This window comes from Daucus carota, chromosome 8 (genome assembly GCF_001625215.2).
Source record: "Daucus carota subsp. sativus chromosome 8, DH1 v3.0, whole genome shotgun sequence".
Taxonomy (NCBI): Eukaryota; Viridiplantae; Streptophyta; class Magnoliopsida; order Apiales; family Apiaceae; genus Daucus; species Daucus carota.
Window position 1 is genome coordinate 14992779 of NC_030388.2, and position 18982 is coordinate 15011760.

Consider the following 18982-nt stretch of genomic DNA (forward strand, 5'->3'; position numbering starts at 1 on the left):
GGTCAACTGTACATGTGTTGTAATAAAAACATTAGTTATGTTAGTAACTGGGTGTTATTCCACAGCACAGATAGACTACTCCTCTTAACAAGGTCAACTTCATCAATGTGTATGTATATATGAGGTTTGAACCGCCCAGGTTATGATTATATGAAAGCTCAAGTAACATAACTATTGCCTGCGGTTTGCACGTTAATAGCTTTCATGTTTCAACTGCTCCAATATTCTTTTCCCCTCTAACATTATTAACTTCACATGTAGCCACACCATGTGTTATCCCACCTGTCTTCAACTATGACCATAAGATTAATCGAGACATTTTCGGTCTGAACAACAATTAATTGGCGATTAATCCCCGACTTTCAGAATACTGATCATAAAATAGATATAAGCACATCAATGTGTGAAGATTAACATAACAGGTAACTGAAGACCTTAATTGTTTTCGTAATGATTGCGCAAACAATTGCTCATATAGACAACAAAGATTCACCAAAGTCGCGTAATTTCTTATCTGTTTGTCTGTCATCGGCATAAACATGATACTCCCTCCGTTCCAAAATGTTAGTCTTGTTTGTCATTTTCACACATATTAAGATATTTTGAATGTGTATGTTTTTCTTTTTATTTTTAGTGCTATTTAATGATTGTGACCTTGAAAGCTAGCTAACTGCATTTAATAAGATTAAAAACTGCATGAGACTTTCACCAGATAGGTGTATCCACTACATCTAGTCAATTTTGGAAAGATAAATTCAAAGTTAAGTCTTGAAAAAATGTATTGAAAAAAGAGTAGGACACATATTATGAAATATTTTTTTTTAGCAAACAAGACTAACATTTTGGAACGGAGGGAGTATTTCAGAATCCAAAAGACAATAGTAGATGAAACAGCCTGAGATTGTTTCTTTTTTAACTTGATAAAACCTATTTGGAGCTAATTGTTAAAAGCAAGCCATAATGGTCACTAGGCAAGACAGGAAGAATGATATTTTTCACCTCTTTTTTGACCTTCTTTTCTTTGCTATAGGATAAGCCTGGTATTGCTTCCATCCCAATCATTTCGATTCCATCTATCTTGTAATCATGCAAAGAGCACAAAAACCGATCCAATCGCTTTTGCAGTGTCCGGTTACCAGACAGCATCTTGTTGGTCTTTGTGTCATATGTATATCCTAGCTCTCCTGGTCTATGCTCTGTCCAAGCATCAATCCAGCCATCAGGCAGAGGAACTTGACCGTCCAATTTGTCATCCCAGTTCATGTCACCACAAAATATCACATTTTTGTTTTTGTTAAGTGAATCGATAGCCTCCCTAGCCTGACTAACCCGTTCTTTGCTATACATCTGATCCCATTTAGGTGGCGCCGGACATGGGCTTTCAAGGTGACTTGTGGCTATAATCAACGGCTTATCTTTCTCAGCTACAACTTCTGCAACACAGAGCTCTCTTCCCATAATAGAGTTTTGAAAGGGTTTGCAGCTGAATAATTTAACTGGCACTTTGCTTAGCTGAAAAAATTTGATAAATACGTTACTGATAATTAATAAAGTGCTTATTAAATCACCCAAATTTCAATTAGATGAAACAATACCGAAATGGTACATGTAGAACATACAAAACTGCAATTTTTTCCCTAGACGATAAAAGATGAGCACTAACAGTACTGAACTCCATAAACACATTAACCACAAGTACAATGATTGTAACAGTAATAATTAACTGTCACCAATTATCTACCGCCGCGCCTTGTCAACATAAGTGCATGACAGATAATGGCAAAGCTTGTCTGAATGACTTCAACACAGTTGTAGAAAAAAAATGTCAGAGCTAATACAACGACTAGATGTAACTTAATAAAAAATAACCTGCATGCAGAAGTATGGTCTTGTGAATGCCATTTCACTAGAAATTGAGCATTTATATAACTTCCACCAGCTTGACCTCTGAAAGATGTCATATATATTTGGAGTTACCTCCTGCATATCAAGTTGCCATAATTAGAATCATGCTAAAATACGGACAAATATATTTACATGAAATCATTTTTTGAGGCTCGAGGAAGACAAAGAAGTGACCTGCAAACAGATAAGCTCTGGTGAGTGCATTTGGATCAGGTCTCCCAGGGATTTCATTCTCTTATGCATCTCTAGGTCCTCTCGGAACCAAACATTATAGCTCAATATCTTCAATGTTTTCAGATCTTCGTTCGTGGAAGTCTCATCTGAAATACATAGTAAGCTTATGCATTTTCAGATAGAAATATCACTGTGAATACCGGGAGCCATTTGAAAGTGATAGTAATATTACTAAGCTGAAACATGATAAACTACCTACTATACTGAAACTTATACAATATATTTCTCTGGCTTCCTTATATTAATATCATAAGGTGGATGACTGGATGGTACCGTGTAGTCAGACCAAGAGATTTCTTTAGAGAATTCAAAGTAACTGACCGTATTAAAAACTTACAAACCAAAGATATAGTAATTCCATGAATTTGAACCTGTATCCATATATCTATTTTGTATTAAATTCAAATTAACAGCGGAGTAGTATTTGTCACCTCACCTTGTGAACCCATTATACAGAATCATGTCTATGAACATGTAACTTCCAAAATAATTTTCTTTACACAATGGATCATCATTACTAATTACTAATTACTAATAATCTAAACAACTAAAGATGACTAAAGAAGTATCTATTTCCTAGATATCCTAGATTTTAAAAAAGATCTAGTCCCCTCCAAGGCTCCAACAAGTCTAACATAGTAGGTTAAGTCAGTATATGGTTGGGAGGATTCTTAAGGTGAATAGGATAAATATACTATCTTCTGGATGCCCAGATTTCACAATGTAAGCACATATTTAGGAATGTGAAAGTCTTATGATAATTTTCAGATTCTCAATACTAAACACGGGTACATGAAAACCTTGTAGTAACTGAAACAACCATGCTAAGAAAAGATCTATACATTTCTCTTTCCTGAAACAGGGAAGCAAATGTTAAGCATACTGCTGGACTACGAACTATTTCTTAAGGACTGGAAGTATGTGTAACTAATTCGAGTTGGTCAAGGTCAAAAGAGTTACGAACTACGATATCATGCTAAGTATGTGTAAGTGTGCAACCTTGAATTATTAGAATGATGCCTATTGCAGGTATAAACTGTATATCAGTACATGCAAATACTAACAAAATACATATATGCGAGAAAATTTGACAATCTAGACCAAGCCCAAAACACCAAGTTTTTGTCAGTAAGTATCACCATATTGGCTATAATTTGTGCACTTGGTTCCACCTGACACTAAAAGACATCAAATATAACAACAAAGAGTGCAAATGATACAATCAAACACTACTATTAGCATTAACCCTGCAAATCTTAGATGCCACTTGGTTCATGATGTTAGCTGCTTTAATAGAATAATATGTGAAACTCACTCTCATCAACACAGCAAGTCAATCCTGATACCCCCCCCCCCCCCCCCCACACACACACACACACTAATGATTACCATTTCCCATTCCAATTCTCATTTCATAAATTTCCATGCTAATTGATGAAATATAAAGCAAAAAAAGAAAAAGCAATATAAAATATGTCAGGAATTAAAAAAGACCCAAATCAATGTCTTTCTTGGCAAGCTGTACACCGTTAAATCCATGATCATCATCCAAACCCTTAACTAAAATTTCTCCAAATTTCTTTCTACTGCCCACATTAGCTTCCATTGTCATCGTCAGAGGCTCTAGTCCCATAAATAACACAAACATGAGTCAAGAAGAGTTGAGATGCGTAAAATATTAGCAAGACCATGTGGGTTTCAATGGTGAAAAATGGGAATTGTTTTGTTGGGTTAAGCAGATTTGACAAATGGGTTATTTTGACATGTAACGTAAACGAATTTCTCGTCACAAAGTATCAGCACATTTACTATAATTTAGGCACTTGGCTGCTGCACTTGACAATACAAGGGTTTTATATCATAACCAAACATTATAGCTCAAAATCTTCAATGTTTTCAAGAATTTCGTTCGTGCAAGTTTCATCTGGAATACATAGAATTTCTATCGTAAGGTTTTTTAAGTTCATAGAGTTAGAGTGTAACATATCACGTTAGAATTTGAAAATTGGGCTTTTGAATAATTAAAGAAAAAGGCCACTGATCCACTAGGAGCCATTCAGAAGTGAAAAAAAATTTATGTGGTAAACTACTTAGTATACCGAAACTTTCAGGATATGTCCCTCTGGTTTCCTTATGTTTATATCAGAAATTGGAATGTGGATGGCATCATTGCTTAGTAATTTCAGTGGAATGCAAACGGACCAAGAGATTTATTCAGAGAATTCAAAAGAAACTGATCATATAAAGTACTTACAAACCTAAGTGTTAGAAATACCATGTACAAACTTTCATCTATTTTTCTGTTATGTCATCATCACCTATAAATTAAACAACTAAAGAAGAATAAGAGAGTATCTACTTCTAGAAGTTATAGAAAGAGCCTGTACTCCTACAACTGCAACATTGTATTCTGGAGAATTCCCACGGTAAATAGGATAAATTTTACAATTTTCTGAAGAACAATATTTCACAATCTAAGCATATTATAAGGGATCCAAAAGTTTAATGATATCTGCCGGATGCTCAATACTATAAACAAAAGAGATGAAAACCTTGTTGTAACCGGAACAAACAACTAATTTCCTGGTACAGGGCAACAATTTCTCTTCTCTGAGATTAAAAAAGGGAATCAAATTTCAAACTACGAACTATTCCTAGGACCTGAAAGAATGAGGCTTATAGCATAATAATGCTAAGTTATAAACTCTATCAAAATCATGGATTCTTAAAATGAGGCTTATTGCCTATATAATCAGTAATTACTTAGTACAAATACAATGAGCATGCAACTTGAAATTCTCAACTGAGCCGAACACGATGGAAGTAAATGTTAATCCTAATCATAAACTAAGTTCTTTTCACAAAGTATCACCACATTGACTATCAATTAGGCAGTTGGCTCCACCTGAAACTACCATACATGCCCTCAATCTCATCTATAACACAAATCAATCTCATCTATAACACAAACGCTTAACTGACAACTAAAACATTACACAATTTCATAAATTCACATGTTAATTGATCAAAAAAGCACCCAAAAACAAAAACCAAAATAAAAAGAATACGTCAAGAATCGAAAGTTACCCAAATGAACAACATCCAGTTTAGCAAGCTTTGTGGCGTTTGATCCACCATCATCACCCAAACCCTTATCCAAAAGATCTTCAAATGTCCTCTTACTACCCGCAGAAGCTTCCGCCAGAAGAGAATCCAAGGCTCTGGCCCCACAAATCTCACAAACATCGACGCCAGGAGAGTTGAGAAAGGTACATAATTTGCAAGACCATTTGGGTTGTGATTGTGATTGTGATCGTGAAGAATGGGAATCTGGGTTTTGTGGGGTTAAGCAGATTTGACAAATGGGTGGTTGTGAGATTGGGTTGATGAAAGTGCACTTTGAGCAACTCCAAGAATTTGAAGAATACATTGGTATGAACGGGGGAGTGTAAGGGTTTTGAATTTGATTTAGTGTTACCAGGTAATTTTATTTATGCAGAACAAGGCCGTTAGTTTAGGCGATTTGAAATATACTTTGGCAATATTTCAAACTGGGTTCTGGTACAAATTTGATGCATTCAACACATGAATTTGAATTCAAATTTTTTTAACATATTCTGTTGAACATCGATTAAAATTGTGTTGAAAATGTAAAAAGTTTAAAAAAATTTTATTTGTTTCTGTCCCTATTTCAAACTTGTCACTTATAATAAAATCAGAAATTGGCAAATTTAAATTAGTTACTATTTAAATATATCACAAAAAATTAGTAATTTTCAAATTTATCACAAAAAAATCTCAAATTTATCACAAAAAATTAGTAATTTTCTATGTAAAGTGATTAATACAAAATCCGAATTTATGGCTGATTAATTTGAATTTTTGGTAATTATATTGTGATCGTTTTGATACTTAATTCCTATTGAAAACATGATAAGTAAATATTCGAAATTTATAATTAACATTGAATTATATAAATTTAAAATATCAAAATTTTATGAAATAAAGATGGATTTCATTTTTTTATTAAATTAGTTAATAATATATATATATATATATATATATATATATATTATAAACTGGTCGAACTTTTTTCCATGTAAATTAAAAAAGTAACTTTAAATTCATGATTAAAGGTTCACCTCTAATAAAAGGATAATAATGTTATTCACAAATATAAATTTTTGAAAAAGACGTATATTTATATGATATTTATAAATAGAAATTTATAAGATAGTTGACACGTAACTCTCCCCAAACCCTCCCAAACCCTAAAACGCCTCTTTGTTTTCTTGCTTGGCAGCAAGGGGCTTCCACCGGATCTCAACCGGTGGAAAGCCCCAAAATCTTTTATTTTTTTTATTTGTTCTTCCTTCTTTCAATAAAATTTGTTTTAAAGTTTTTTTCTTAAGTTTTGGTATTAGTTTGTGTTTTGAGATCTAAGGATTCAAAACTTTTTCTGATTTGACCTTTTTTCTCTTAGATCTCAATTTCACGGAGTTACGGATTCCTCATTCTTCCCGGTGATTTTGTTCTCGACAGTGGTCGGAGTTATCTTTGGTTTGTTGGCTTGTTCCCCAGATCTAAGGATTGTTTTGGTTTAGCTAATATTTTATTTACACATTTGCAAATTTAAGGTTGCTAGGTTGTGATTTTGGTTTTTATTGTCTCACCGTTTGTGTGAATTTTGTTATTTTCTCATCATTTGTGTGAGTAATGAAAGTTGTTCGGAATTGCATTCTCAGTCGATAGCTCAAATTGGTTATGGCGGAAGCGAAAGTGACGAAGCATGTGTATATATCATGTTCAACAAATCATGTGATTTTATCTCCAATAAGAATGGATTGATCAGTGATTGTTTCTGTATTTTGTTTGTTCGACGTGACTGTTTATGTAGATGCCGTATGGTCTTTTATTATTGAATGAACTCATTTATTCAAAAAAAAAGATAGTTTGACAAATTTTTTAAGAAAATGTATTGGTTTAAGAAAATACTTGTGAAAATTATACTTTTTCATAAAAAAATTTATTTTACAAATATAAGTAAGATAAACAGCCTTTTCATTGATTCTGTTATGCTTATTACTTTTCTCAATCATTCTACATTTTCAAAATTAAATTCAAATAATTATGAATTACGGAGTATTTTTTTTTGAAAATTGAATTATGGAGTCTTGACCCTCTTCAATGCTGAAAATATATTGACCAATCTGGGCCAAGCCCATTACAGATACTTCGGCCGAATTGAACAACCCAATTGCTTACTAAACCAAAAAACTTAAACATGGAACAAAACGTTTTAGTTTTGTCCTACCACCAAGCATCATAAATCAACTCTTTAACTAGTTTTGATCCTTAAAACATGAATTAACAACATGAATTCACAGGAAAAAGAATGCACCATTTCACCATGGTTTAAATTCTCGATTAATGTTGATAATTAACTGTACGATTCACAAGCCATACTAACTCATGCTTCAGCCTCAAGATCCTAATATGTAATGCTAATGAATATACTAATAGCTTGAAATAAGCAACTCAATTTAACTACTCGACATCTGAAATCATTTGGAGCTAAATAATTCTTGCCAAAGGCAATAGAGACAACTCCTTACAAGAACTGAGTAAAATATGATTACTGATTCTACTGCAACTCCAGGGAACCAAACGTGCTCTCACCGCTGTATGTCATGTAAAGGAATCCGTCTTCATCCTTGTTTTCCTCATAGATTTTAGACATCAATGCAGCTGTAGTAACATAATCATTGAGGAATCAGATTCAGCGATGTAATCTTATTTTTCTCTTGCTAGAATTATTAACATGCAAAAGTTGTTAAGAACTAACCATTTGGTGGTAGCAAATTCTTGACAAAAATAAAAATGGCCTTCTCAGATCCAAGTTTGATCCTTTTTCGTATAACATAAACGAATTGCCCAACTGTCAAATCCCCTGGTACTAGGTATCTGCATTGCACCAAAAAAGGGAGGTGAGAAATAACAATTGCACTAAAAGGGCCACTTCCCTTCAGAGACACATCCACCTTGTGGTAAAAATTTCAGGCCAAACACGAGTGATCAATTTCAAAATTTGTTTCAAGTGATACTTTCAGTATCATTATAATTATCATTCTAAGAGAAACCATGAACTTTTGTTCAAGGCAGATTAGACTCTTTCTGTAATTTACAAGGCAGGAAAACAGAGATAGAAATCTAATGATCTATTCAGATTTATAAAACCTTCGACCTAAACGAAAAATATATATTCTTAAGTTATGAAATAGAGGGTCCATATCTAACTCTGTTCTGGTTCTGGAAATCTATTCGTAAAAGAGATATATAGAATAAGATCACCTAACCTTACTATTGCAATAAATTATACCATGTCAATCAATGGGATTTATCCACAACCTAAATTTAATTTTAGTTATTTTAGATGTAATATGAGAAAATAATTTACAACAGCAAAAATGTCCTGATCAGGTAGGTGCATTGACTCTAACTTCTCCACGACCAACATCAAACAAAGGCAACTTTATAAAAGTACACTAATTGTTATATTTGGAGAACAGTTTTGTATGTTAACACACAAAGTACAAATTAAATGTTACTGGCATAAGCGTTTTCAATATAATAACACATTTTTAGCTGAGACATGCTTAGACCCAAGTGAACTGAAACTTTAAGTTCTATACAATTAACTAAGCAATGCATTAAGAAGAACTTAAAAATGTATTACAAGAAAATATGAGAGAAGGGCAAATGAAACCTACTTCTTCTTGTCAATGTCAGGGATTTCACTTTTTCCCGCCTTCTCTACAACCACCTGAGCCAGAACTAATGTCAAACACCGAACACCTGAATAAGCCAGAAAAAAGGAGAAAAAAACTATAAATGTTCTTACAGGTATTCTATCAGAATACTTCTCCCTTATCCTAGTGGCTTCAGCATGTCTCTTTTCTGAAAATATAAAATCAGAAATTCATAAGAAGAACATATGAAAACAGATTCCTCTTTATTCAGATGCGAATATATATGATCATAAAGCACATCTTTTAATTAGGTAACATGCCTAAGAACGGAGTAATAAGTAACCCAAAACTTTACTCAACTATAAGAAAACAAAAGGCACCCATATACCAGAAAGAATAATCAACTGAAGCATCACAAGTTATATATGAATTATTCGTGATTTAACAATCTATAAGGGCAAACTATTGGAATGGAAAGATGGTTCGTCTAAATTTGGACCAAGATTTAGGCTAAAAACTTGTTCTACTGTCGGAGATGGCCTAAGTAATCTGTCTATGCCATGACCACTAATTATATAACGTAAACTCTTGCATACCCCTCTAATATCTTGTTACATTTTTTAAACTGATATCTAATTTGTAAATTGTAATGCAATATTTATGGCAATAAAGGCTTAATAGACATGCAACAAACACAAACACAGACGAAAACTCAAAAACATACCAAACGGGTGTTCCTTTTTGTAAGCGGACTTGGCCATCAATCTCTGCAAATTCAAGAAAACAACACAAACTTGTTCAACACAACCATGTGTAATAATTCCATACAATATCGATCCATTCAAGCAATAACAAAGTCATAGATTATCACAAATTAAATGGCATGCATCTTTTATTCACCTGCTAAAGATACCAAAGTAAAATTTGTGTTTGGCGAAAACACAATCAAATTTGCGTGGAGGAAGAAACTGATCAACGAAAGGGTTGTGAATATATACAAATATATGTGTATATATACAGAATAAAACAAAAAAGTAGAGTTCTGTTAGGATATAAATAAAGATTACTGTTTACAACTCTTACATGAATTTATTTTTTGTTAAATATGTTTTAACGTTTAATTTCATTTTTAAAATAATTAGTATAACAACTGCAAGGCATGACTCATATTTTTAAAATTTATTTTAATTTGTTTGTTTTTTTTGATATTTGCACAAAAAGAATCATAATATTTTTATTCAGGACAATCATGGTGATGTTCTTTTTTTTTGAGTGTGTATAACTTTGTATGAGAATATTTATTGATATAGAATACTTTATTATTGTGTGTTTAGTGTATGGGAATGAAAGTATTATTTTGTTCAGTAAAGTATGACACTATACATGTTCAAATATATGGACATTTAGTAAGTTGTTAATAAAATTATAGGAGTTTCGCTGAGTAAAGATTGTTATGTGTCAAGATTTATTAAAAATATAATTTGTGAAAAACTATTATTGTCCAAAAGATTTTAAGTTATTATGAAGGCTAAATATTCAGACTCGTAGTTGGCCATGTATAAAAAATTTGAAATAAGATGTTGTGGGCTTTTATAAGAGATCTACGGGTGCATAATATTTTTTGAGAGTTACTAAATAGTAAATACGACACACTTTCTGGTAACAGTCAAGTCGACCGATTTCTCGCACCGATTTGTCTGATATAATTTGTGGCTGTTTTTGAAGTAAAAACTTTATAAATAAGAAGATAGATTGTTTATATAATTATGCATATTTAATTTTTAAGAGAATAGAGAAAAGGATAATTAGGAATTATGACAAAAATATGTAATCATTTCAAGTCAAATTTTACACCTTGACTTTTTATACAAGGCTTAAACCTATGGAAAATACGGGCGACTATATACTTCAAATTTTATTATTTATAATTTAATGTTTAAAATAATTTTATTATTTATTTAGTATTATTATTGGATGCTATAAACTTTTTACATGAATAGTTGTATTATAAGGGATTTAAGTATGATCAAATCATATAAAACAACTGATTATATTTTTCTACAAATTTAGCTTTTACAATATATCTTTTAATTGTAAAACGGTAATATAAACAATTTTATAATCATTCTAATTTTTTTTAAAGTAGTACGTGATTTATGTGTTTTCTGATTAATTTAACACGGTTCATTTTGTATCTGAGTAAAACACGTTAGAGTTAGAGTTTAAGTTTTTTTTTTACCCAAACACGTTATAAATAAGAATAGATATCGTTTATGTTTATTTATTTTAAAATAGAAAGACTTGTTTAGGAATAACAAAAAAATGTGATAAAAAATTTGTGACCAAATTATACCGTTTATTATAGTATAGTATAGATAGATAATAGCATAGTATAAATAGATGTTTAAAAGCTTATCAAATTTTATATTAGATTATCATAATATTTAGATACCTAAAAATATTTTTATTTACTCAAAATTTTTACCTATCAACATCCGAACGCTATTTTACAAAAATATAGAGATAAAGATAGAATTTTTGTGAATTTAGGAGACTTGTATTTTCCATCAGATATCTATATAAACACTCAAAAATTCAAATAAGCGTCTACTGTCTACACAATCTACCGACGCAGAGGTAATTGAGAGTTCCAGTAATCCAGTACTGTTAATTAATCATGGCAGAAGCAAGGCCCTTTTCTTTTACTGCATGTGCTTAGTATGTTTCTTTTGTTTTTAAACCTACACAATCTTTTTTACATTATGTTTCTCATCTCTATCCACGAATCGCTTCTATCGATTTATGATACAACAAACAAATATGATCTTCGATTATGACAACAAATAAATATGACTTTTGCAGCTTTTAGTGAATTTGTGACTTTGGTAGCACCAACTAATTGCAACTTTGTAGCAGAGAAATATGCAAAAGGCATGGACTTTTTTTCCTGAATTAGGGTCCGTTTAAATTAATGCTTTTGGTGAGTTTTATGGTGAAATGTGTAATAGCTTCCTGAGGACCTGCTTTTCTAAAAGCAGATTTCCAGCTAAAAACTCATGTTCGGAAAAACTGCTTTTAAATTTACCGAACAATTTTTGACATGCTTTTCACCAAAAAGCTGCACAACAACAACCTCAAACAGTACCTTAATATTATCTGTCCTGTACAGGCTATTGCTTTCTAACTCTACCGATTGCCATTCATATATATGGTTTTAGTGAATTTGAATCAAATCGTGTTAATCACGGAAACTGATATATTTGCAGATTTCCGAAAATATACGGATTTGCCACCAGCTTTCTGGAAATTCGATTCAGAGAAATATTGTTCCGGTATGGATTGTTTTCTCCTGCACAATTTGTACAGATCATTCCTTTCTGTATATTTCAGTGAAATTCGTATATTAACAAATTGAAGTACGATTGTGAAGTTTAAGTATGTTCTTATTTTCGGTCCCATGACATGGTGAATGTTATTCGTACTGGTATTTAGCAAATTCTTGGAGGCTTATGATATTGATGGACCTATGTTTGATCAAATTCCCAGTGATTTACTGTTTTGTTTTCTTTCTCTTGGGGCACGTCATTCACGTAAGTTACTGCATTCTCTGCAGCATTTCGAGAATTTGTGACCTTGTCCGCAACTACTAGCAACATCAAATCAGAGAAATTGTGAGGTATGGATTAATTATTCTTCAGATTTTTATTTTCAATTCGCATCCTTCTTCTATATTTTCTCTTCTCTCTAATAATCATATCTTGGCGTCGTGAAAAGTTTGTGTTAATTAGTTTGATCATGAGCCGGTACATACACTTGAAACTCTGAATGCAATTAGCAAGTGCTTGCATAAAATAAATTCTAATGCTATTATTTTGGGTAAATAAATAAGGTGATTTTTTTTAATAAGATTAATATATGCAGTGTTAGTTTGATTTCATGCATGCCTAATATATCAAAGTGTTTCTCTTTTTTATTTCAGAAGAGAGGAAAGCAGACATAGCGCGCGTTAGAGAGAAGAATCCTGATTCCATACCTGTAAGATATTTATCATTTATTACTCTTGTTATGGCTATGTCGATTACGGTTTAATTGCAGCTGCTTTCTTAAACTTATCTTACATCCGAGTTTCCTTTGCAGGTGATTCTACAACGGGATGAAGGGAGTCCATTGAAGTCTAAATATCCCAAAAAGAAGAAGTAAATTGTTTATGCCTTTGCCTTTTATCTTGGATAAATTCAGATTATAAGAGTAAGTCCAATATTTTACCCAAATGAGCTCCTAAACTCATATTTAGGTAATGTATCAAAAAAGGGTACTCCAACACTATCTTAGTGATTACCTAAATCACTAGCACATTCTCAAATCTTCTAGTGATTACCTATTTTTAAGTAAACTCTAGCCATTACTTATTAAATATTCATGAATAATCTTTACCTTTTTCCTCCGTTTCCCCCTTCTCTCTCTCAAATTTATTATTAAAATAATAATAGGGGAACAAATATAGAAATTGTTATTGGAGTTGACACTCAAAATAGATTACCTAAATCAGTAAGACTCACTAGGATTTATTATTTTATATTATTAATAGGTAATGAGATAGCTAACCTATTGTACTTGCTCGCAGACTGCCTACTAACACGAATACACAATACTGCATTTGTATGTTGTAATTAATGTGTGATAAATTTGGGTTTGATGCTTTACTGTACTCTGTTTTGTGACTTTGTAGAACTCTTATCCCAGCTAACAAGAGCCTTGAAGAATTCTTTATTGCGATTATTCAAATCTATGTCGAGGACATATTCCTTATGTAGCATTGTGGAGCATAAGGATCCTATCTGTAAGTACATTATATTTTATTTTTATCAAATGAATTATCTAGGTAAATTTTAGGTCTTATGAATCTATTTATTTGGGTATTGTACGTAGTTGATAAACTGATGTCATCAGTTTACGAAGAATACAAAGATGAAGATGGCTGCTTTTACATCACCATAAGTGGCGAGAAGAAAGATTTGCTCCCAGAGCCTATCCCTAGTAACATCATGACATGGACATTCTATGCACAAGATATTTGAAGTAGCCTTCCTTGATTATCATTTTCTCAATACATGTGCATATTAAATTTCTAACAACTTTTTTTAAAAACTTTCTGTCTTAATATTCGTTCATATTAAGTTTCAATAAAATTGTAGTAATAAGTTTTCACTACTTTATTATTATTTGCATATTTCAACAAGTGTGATTTTTTTAATCAAATTTTGTATTTAACATGTTCGCAAATATTATATTAATCCTAACATATCAATTAATTATATAAAAATTTATTTAATTAACAGATTTGTATATTTTTTGAATTTAATATTAAAATTTATACAATAAAATAATAAATATTACGAGTCGTCACACAACAAACTAGTATATACATATAATAATAGAATATCAAATTATGATAATAAACTTTTCCAAGGTTAAATAAATTATAGTAGCAAAATAATCCGTGCAAGACACGTGTTTTTGCATAGGATCGGACCATCTTGTGTGATTGATATTGCTATGAGAAATTATTGATATTTGTTGATAAAAGTTTAATGTTAATTATAATGTGTTCTTGAATCTAAGATGACCAAATATAAAGTCAGTTTTAAACTTGTTGTACAACAGTCATAAATGTAAACCATCTTGAGTTTCAGAAAGTAATGTGATTCCTGTTAGCTGATCGCATGTCTTAAAAACCCTCAATGCCTTTGTAGCACCCGGTTGGATATTTTGCAAACCAAATTTTAGTTTAAAATCCTTTGTTGGTATTATTTACGCAACAAGTTATTTTTGGATAATTAATATAGTGCATAAATAGCTTCACATATATGTTTTAGAGTATGATAGTATGGTCAGATGAGTAACTGAAAGAAGCCGATTAAAAAGAAAAGTAACGTCTCACAAGGACTTGTAAATTCATTTGCCTCTCACGAAATATGCTGGATGCACCTTCTTAACATAGTTCATAAGAACAGGTTTGTCCGTGGCAAGCAGAAAAGATTTAGTAAATTAAATGGATGCAATCAAGTGTATAAACTACTAGTGGCACATCATAAAATTGTTGTACTTCGCATAGTATAAATTATAAGCATTGCCTGCACGAGGCCGTAGTTTGCGTTTTACATTAACGATAAAAATCTTATACAGTTAAATTTAACTTGTAAGTTTGCCTACAAATCTATTCTAACATTCTTATACAATATTTGACAAGTACGTGTAATTAAACGTACCTAAAATTTTTTGAATATCTTTGCGCAAAATGTGTAGCAGTAAATTGTGAAATTGTAGTCATATACCCTTACGTAACCGGGATGGCCTCCTCGGCAGCCTGCACAGTTAATTTTCCATTTTGTTCAGGAACAGTCCGTGCACATTTTGGACAACACATATAGTACTAGTCATTTCCATTGAGGATGTCAATTACTGTTCCTTTGCATACAAAGTTCATTAGTTGAACAAATGATTGCATAACATAGAATTGTGTTAGTGTATTTTTGGTAGACTTTGAGATAAATCACTAATAAAAACTTCAAATTTATTTATAAAATATTACATTCTTATTGGTTGTTTACATCCGGTCCTTATGGAATATATGCCTCCAAGATTATCTTAATAGGAAACTCTTTTGCATAGGTCTCATTAGCAGGGACAAATTGCTTTGCAATAGTAGCGGTAAGAGGAGTCTAGTGGCTTGCCATTTGATATAGACAGCTTTTCCATCAGGGCGTTCGAAGTTGTGTAGTCAACATTAAAATATGACATTGTTGCATTTGTGCTTGATAGTATGGGTCCATCTACAATATCATATCTTAGAGATACATATATTTAAAGTACTCGTTTGAGGGGTTTTATGTAAAAATTCATATATTTGTTGATCTATGACGCAGAAGATATGTTGCAACATACATGTTTAAAGGACATATCTGAGGTTGTTTTCTAAAATATATTTTTTTGTTGATTTATGGAGGCCTATCTGATTCTAATATAATTTTTATTTATTTTAGAATGTCAACATAGCAGGTACTTGAGCATAGATGGGAAACTCCTGATTCTTGCTAGTATCTTTGTAAATGATGATAGATATTGTTATATACCCAAAATTCACTATGGGCTAATTTACATGGGATATATGTACATAAAGGGTTAAAGAAGTGTTTGTGGGTCATAATCTGAGCCAAGCATGGTTGGATTGAAGGCGGACGTGCTTTCCACTGATAGTGAGCGCGTTTAAAGAAGAAAAGCATTGCGTAGCAAGCATCCAAGATATAATGAGTCACATATAGGTTCGATGTGCGAAAGAAAACATATTGTGCTTGGGGGGACGCCCTTGGGTATGGATGAGATCTATCATTGATGAATGAAGACCCTTCTTTGTATTCTAATGAGTCATCCCTTTCATCTATTCATTATAGTCAGGACCTCCAACCATGGCTCTTACGATCTGATTTGGATTTGGTTCTTTGGCATTCAACCATTTTATCACGTTCTGCACAAGGATGAGTTTTGTGATCCCATAGTATCGATGCACCAGTAGCACCACTATGATAAATGTGTGTTGGCCTTCAGAGTACTTATGTGATAATAGGCTCCACATATGACAAATACTTGTATAAGAATATTTCGGGTTTCGGGTTAACCAGGATCCGAATAAAACCCGATGAGTTCGGGTTCACAACATAAAATTGGGTTCGGGTTTAGTTTTTACAAAACCCGTTTGGACCGACCCGTTTGCCATCTCTGGTTATGATGAGTCTGGGAAAATCCCGAATCTGAGTGAGATTCAAAAAGTCATAGGTCGACTGTCATGTTTCGAGGCCCATGATTAGGCCTCATCGTATTGGGACCCTGAAGAAGGTTGAAGGGGAAACCGAATCCTAGTAGGTTTCTTAAGCGATTAGAACTACGTATGCCTTGATCTCTTATAAATAGAGGTATGCATGTAGGCAAATTGTAGGTGTTGACAATTATTGAAAGCAAGAGACTTGTGGAGAAAATCCTATTTTCTTTGTAATCATGAACTCTGTCCTACAATTTCATGCACCTCTATATCAATCACCATCCTAAATTTCGATGAACACCCGTCGCCACAAATCTTGATTCCGATTACAACTTTAATCTGGTTAACTTCCGGATTTCTTCATTAACAAATTATTGCTAGAAGGATTGGGGGGGGGGGGGACAAAGATCACCATATAAGAGGAAAGGATGTCGAACAGTGGTGTAGCAAATTAGGCCGGAAGCGGACAGCCCAACAACAACACTGACAATACCAATATCAACTCCAATAATCAGGGCCTTGAAAAAGAAGTACTCCATGGAGATAATGTGAATCCCCGTCGTCCCTTAGGGCAAAAACCACCTACTATGGTAAGAAATGATGACTTGTTGAGGGAGTTGATAGAGATGAGGAAGGAACTCAGGGACATACAAGATCTAAAAGGATGGGTGATAGTAGTTGAGCCCGTGATACCTAAGAGTCATCATTCAGGAAAGCGACCTATAGATGAAGGAAACCCATCAAGCAACAAGGACCAGAAGTTTCAGTTAGTCACCCCACGCAATGTGTTTGGGTATGGTGATCAAGTTATAATAGGAGGAAACTTCAAATGACTAGAGGGATGCTCGAGACACGTACATGACCCAACATCGTGATGATAGACAACCATTACTTTTGGCCAAGAGATCTACGAGGATGATAGACATATTGTGTTAGGCCTAAAATCATTATAGAAGGGCTGTTGAATATAGTCGATACAATCAATTCAAACTTGAGAACACAGTAAAAACTAACTTCAGCTTTTATTCAAATGATATAATCTGATACAGTAGTGGAACAACTACTCTCTTACTGATCTATAGTTTATCACTAAGAGCTGCTAGGTTACAAGAATGATATTGTTCCGATTCGATAACACCTATAGTGTAAATCTATGTTGTGTTTATATAGCACGCGGTTACAAGATATTTACTAATTGATATGATACAAATCTTCTTCCTAAAACATATCAATCACTGATTCTATATTGATCTTCTCTAAAGTCTCAGGTTGTCATCTTTCCTTGATATATATCCTCTTTAATTAGTTTAGATCTTCTCCTTTTGTAAATAAGGGTGTGCATGGTGCGGTTTGGTGCGGTTCCTGACATTAACCGTAACCAAACCGTTGAATGAGGTTCGGTTCGGTTAATTATCATTAACTGTAACCACACGAATTAAAACGGTTTATCGGTTGCGGTTAACCATTAGTCGGTTACGGTTTTTTTTCCAATTTTTCTACTATTATTTGTTACTTTTGTCCATAATAATTTTTTAAAAAATAAAAAATTACCATGAACATGTACAATATGTTCGGTTGCTCCTCTTTCCATATATGAGGATATAGGAAACATTACATACTTTCATCCGATTTTTTTTAATACACAATAAAAACTAAAACATACATATTCCGACAAGAAATTAGATGATGTCAAGTCAATAAAATTATCCAAAATTAACTAATCATGAAATTCAAATAAAAAGTCTTCAAAAAGTACATAAATAAAAAGAGTAGAATATGTTTCATAATAAAATCTTATATTAATAACAAGCAGATTAACAACAGAAATATTTCTGCTGTGTGCTAAATTACAATAGTCCTAGTGTTCGATCAAGTGCTCCTCCAAATATTTGGGTGTCCTTTCACTTATTTAAGTGACTCAGCAAGTGAAGGTCTCTGGGAGAAGCAAGCAAGACTCGATATAAAAAAAAATGTGTAGTGTAAAAATGACTGAGGTGCTTTATTACTATTATTTATTTATTTATTTCCGTTCGGTTAATTTCAGTGCGGTTTAAACATAAAACCGAAAATTAAACTGCACCATTAATTTCGGTTTTTTTTTGCGGTTTGGTTTTTTTTCGGTGTGGTTTTTTGGTTTTTTAAGGTTTTTTTGCGGTTTCGGTTTTTTCTGCTCGCCCCTATATAATATAATGATGTTCTATTTATGTGTAACATAAATTAATTCTTTAGATTGTAGTGTATTATGATTGTAGTGTTTTATGATATGCATATGTTGTGA

At 32.5% G+C, this 18982-nt stretch overlaps 3 protein-coding genes across 3 annotated transcripts in view; all 3 read right to left on the minus strand.

The window, feature by feature from the left end:
* LOC108199976 (L-ascorbate oxidase homolog) overlaps positions 1-18982 on the minus strand; it is a 34719-nt gene that overhangs the window by 8582 nt on the left and 7155 nt on the right. The gene's annotated exons all lie outside the window — the stretch shown is intronic.
* Positions 31-5666, minus strand: LOC108197620 (uncharacterized). The gene is made up of 4 exons (XM_017365286.2): positions 5227-5666; positions 2080-2225; positions 1870-1980; positions 31-1512 (listed from the first exon to the last, which is right to left on the minus strand). The coding sequence occupies exons 1-4, from the start codon at positions 5567-5569 to the stop codon at positions 928-930; spliced, it is 1185 nt and encodes a 394-aa protein (XP_017220775.1). The 5' UTR covers positions 5570-5666; the 3' UTR covers positions 31-927.
* Positions 7720-9882, minus strand: LOC108198978 (autophagy-related protein 8C-like). Its single transcript, XM_017366750.2, has 6 exons — positions 9789-9882; positions 9613-9655; positions 9041-9096; positions 8910-8962; positions 7985-8103; positions 7720-7887 (listed from the first exon to the last, which is right to left on the minus strand). The coding sequence occupies exons 2-6, from the start codon at positions 9647-9649 to the stop codon at positions 7784-7786; spliced, it is 369 nt and encodes a 122-aa protein (XP_017222239.1). The 5' UTR covers positions 9650-9655; positions 9789-9882; the 3' UTR covers positions 7720-7783.

Coding starts and splice junctions, on each gene's coding strand:
- LOC108197620 (XM_017365286.2), bottom strand. CDS start 5,569: ATGTATTCTTCAAATTCTTGGAGTTGCTCAAAGTGCACTTTCATCAAC. Junction 2,226..5,226: donor ACTGGATGTTGTTCATTTGG/GTAACTTTCGAT, acceptor TATGTATTTCAG/ATGAGACTTCCACGAACGAA. Junction 1,513..1,869: donor GACCATACTTCTGCATGCAG/GTTATTTTTTAT, acceptor AAATTTTTTCAG/CTAAGCAAAGTGCCAGTTAA.
- LOC108198978 (XM_017366750.2), bottom strand. CDS start 9,649: ATGGCCAAGTCCGCTTACAAAAAGGAACACCCGTTTG. Junction 8,963..9,040: donor AGTATTCTGATAGAATACCT/GTAAGAACATTT, acceptor GTTCTGGCTCAG/GTGGTTGTAGAGAAGGCGGG. Junction 7,888..7,984: donor GAATTTGCTACCACCAAATG/GTTAGTTCTTAA, acceptor ATGTTACTACAG/CTGCATTGATGTCTAAAATC.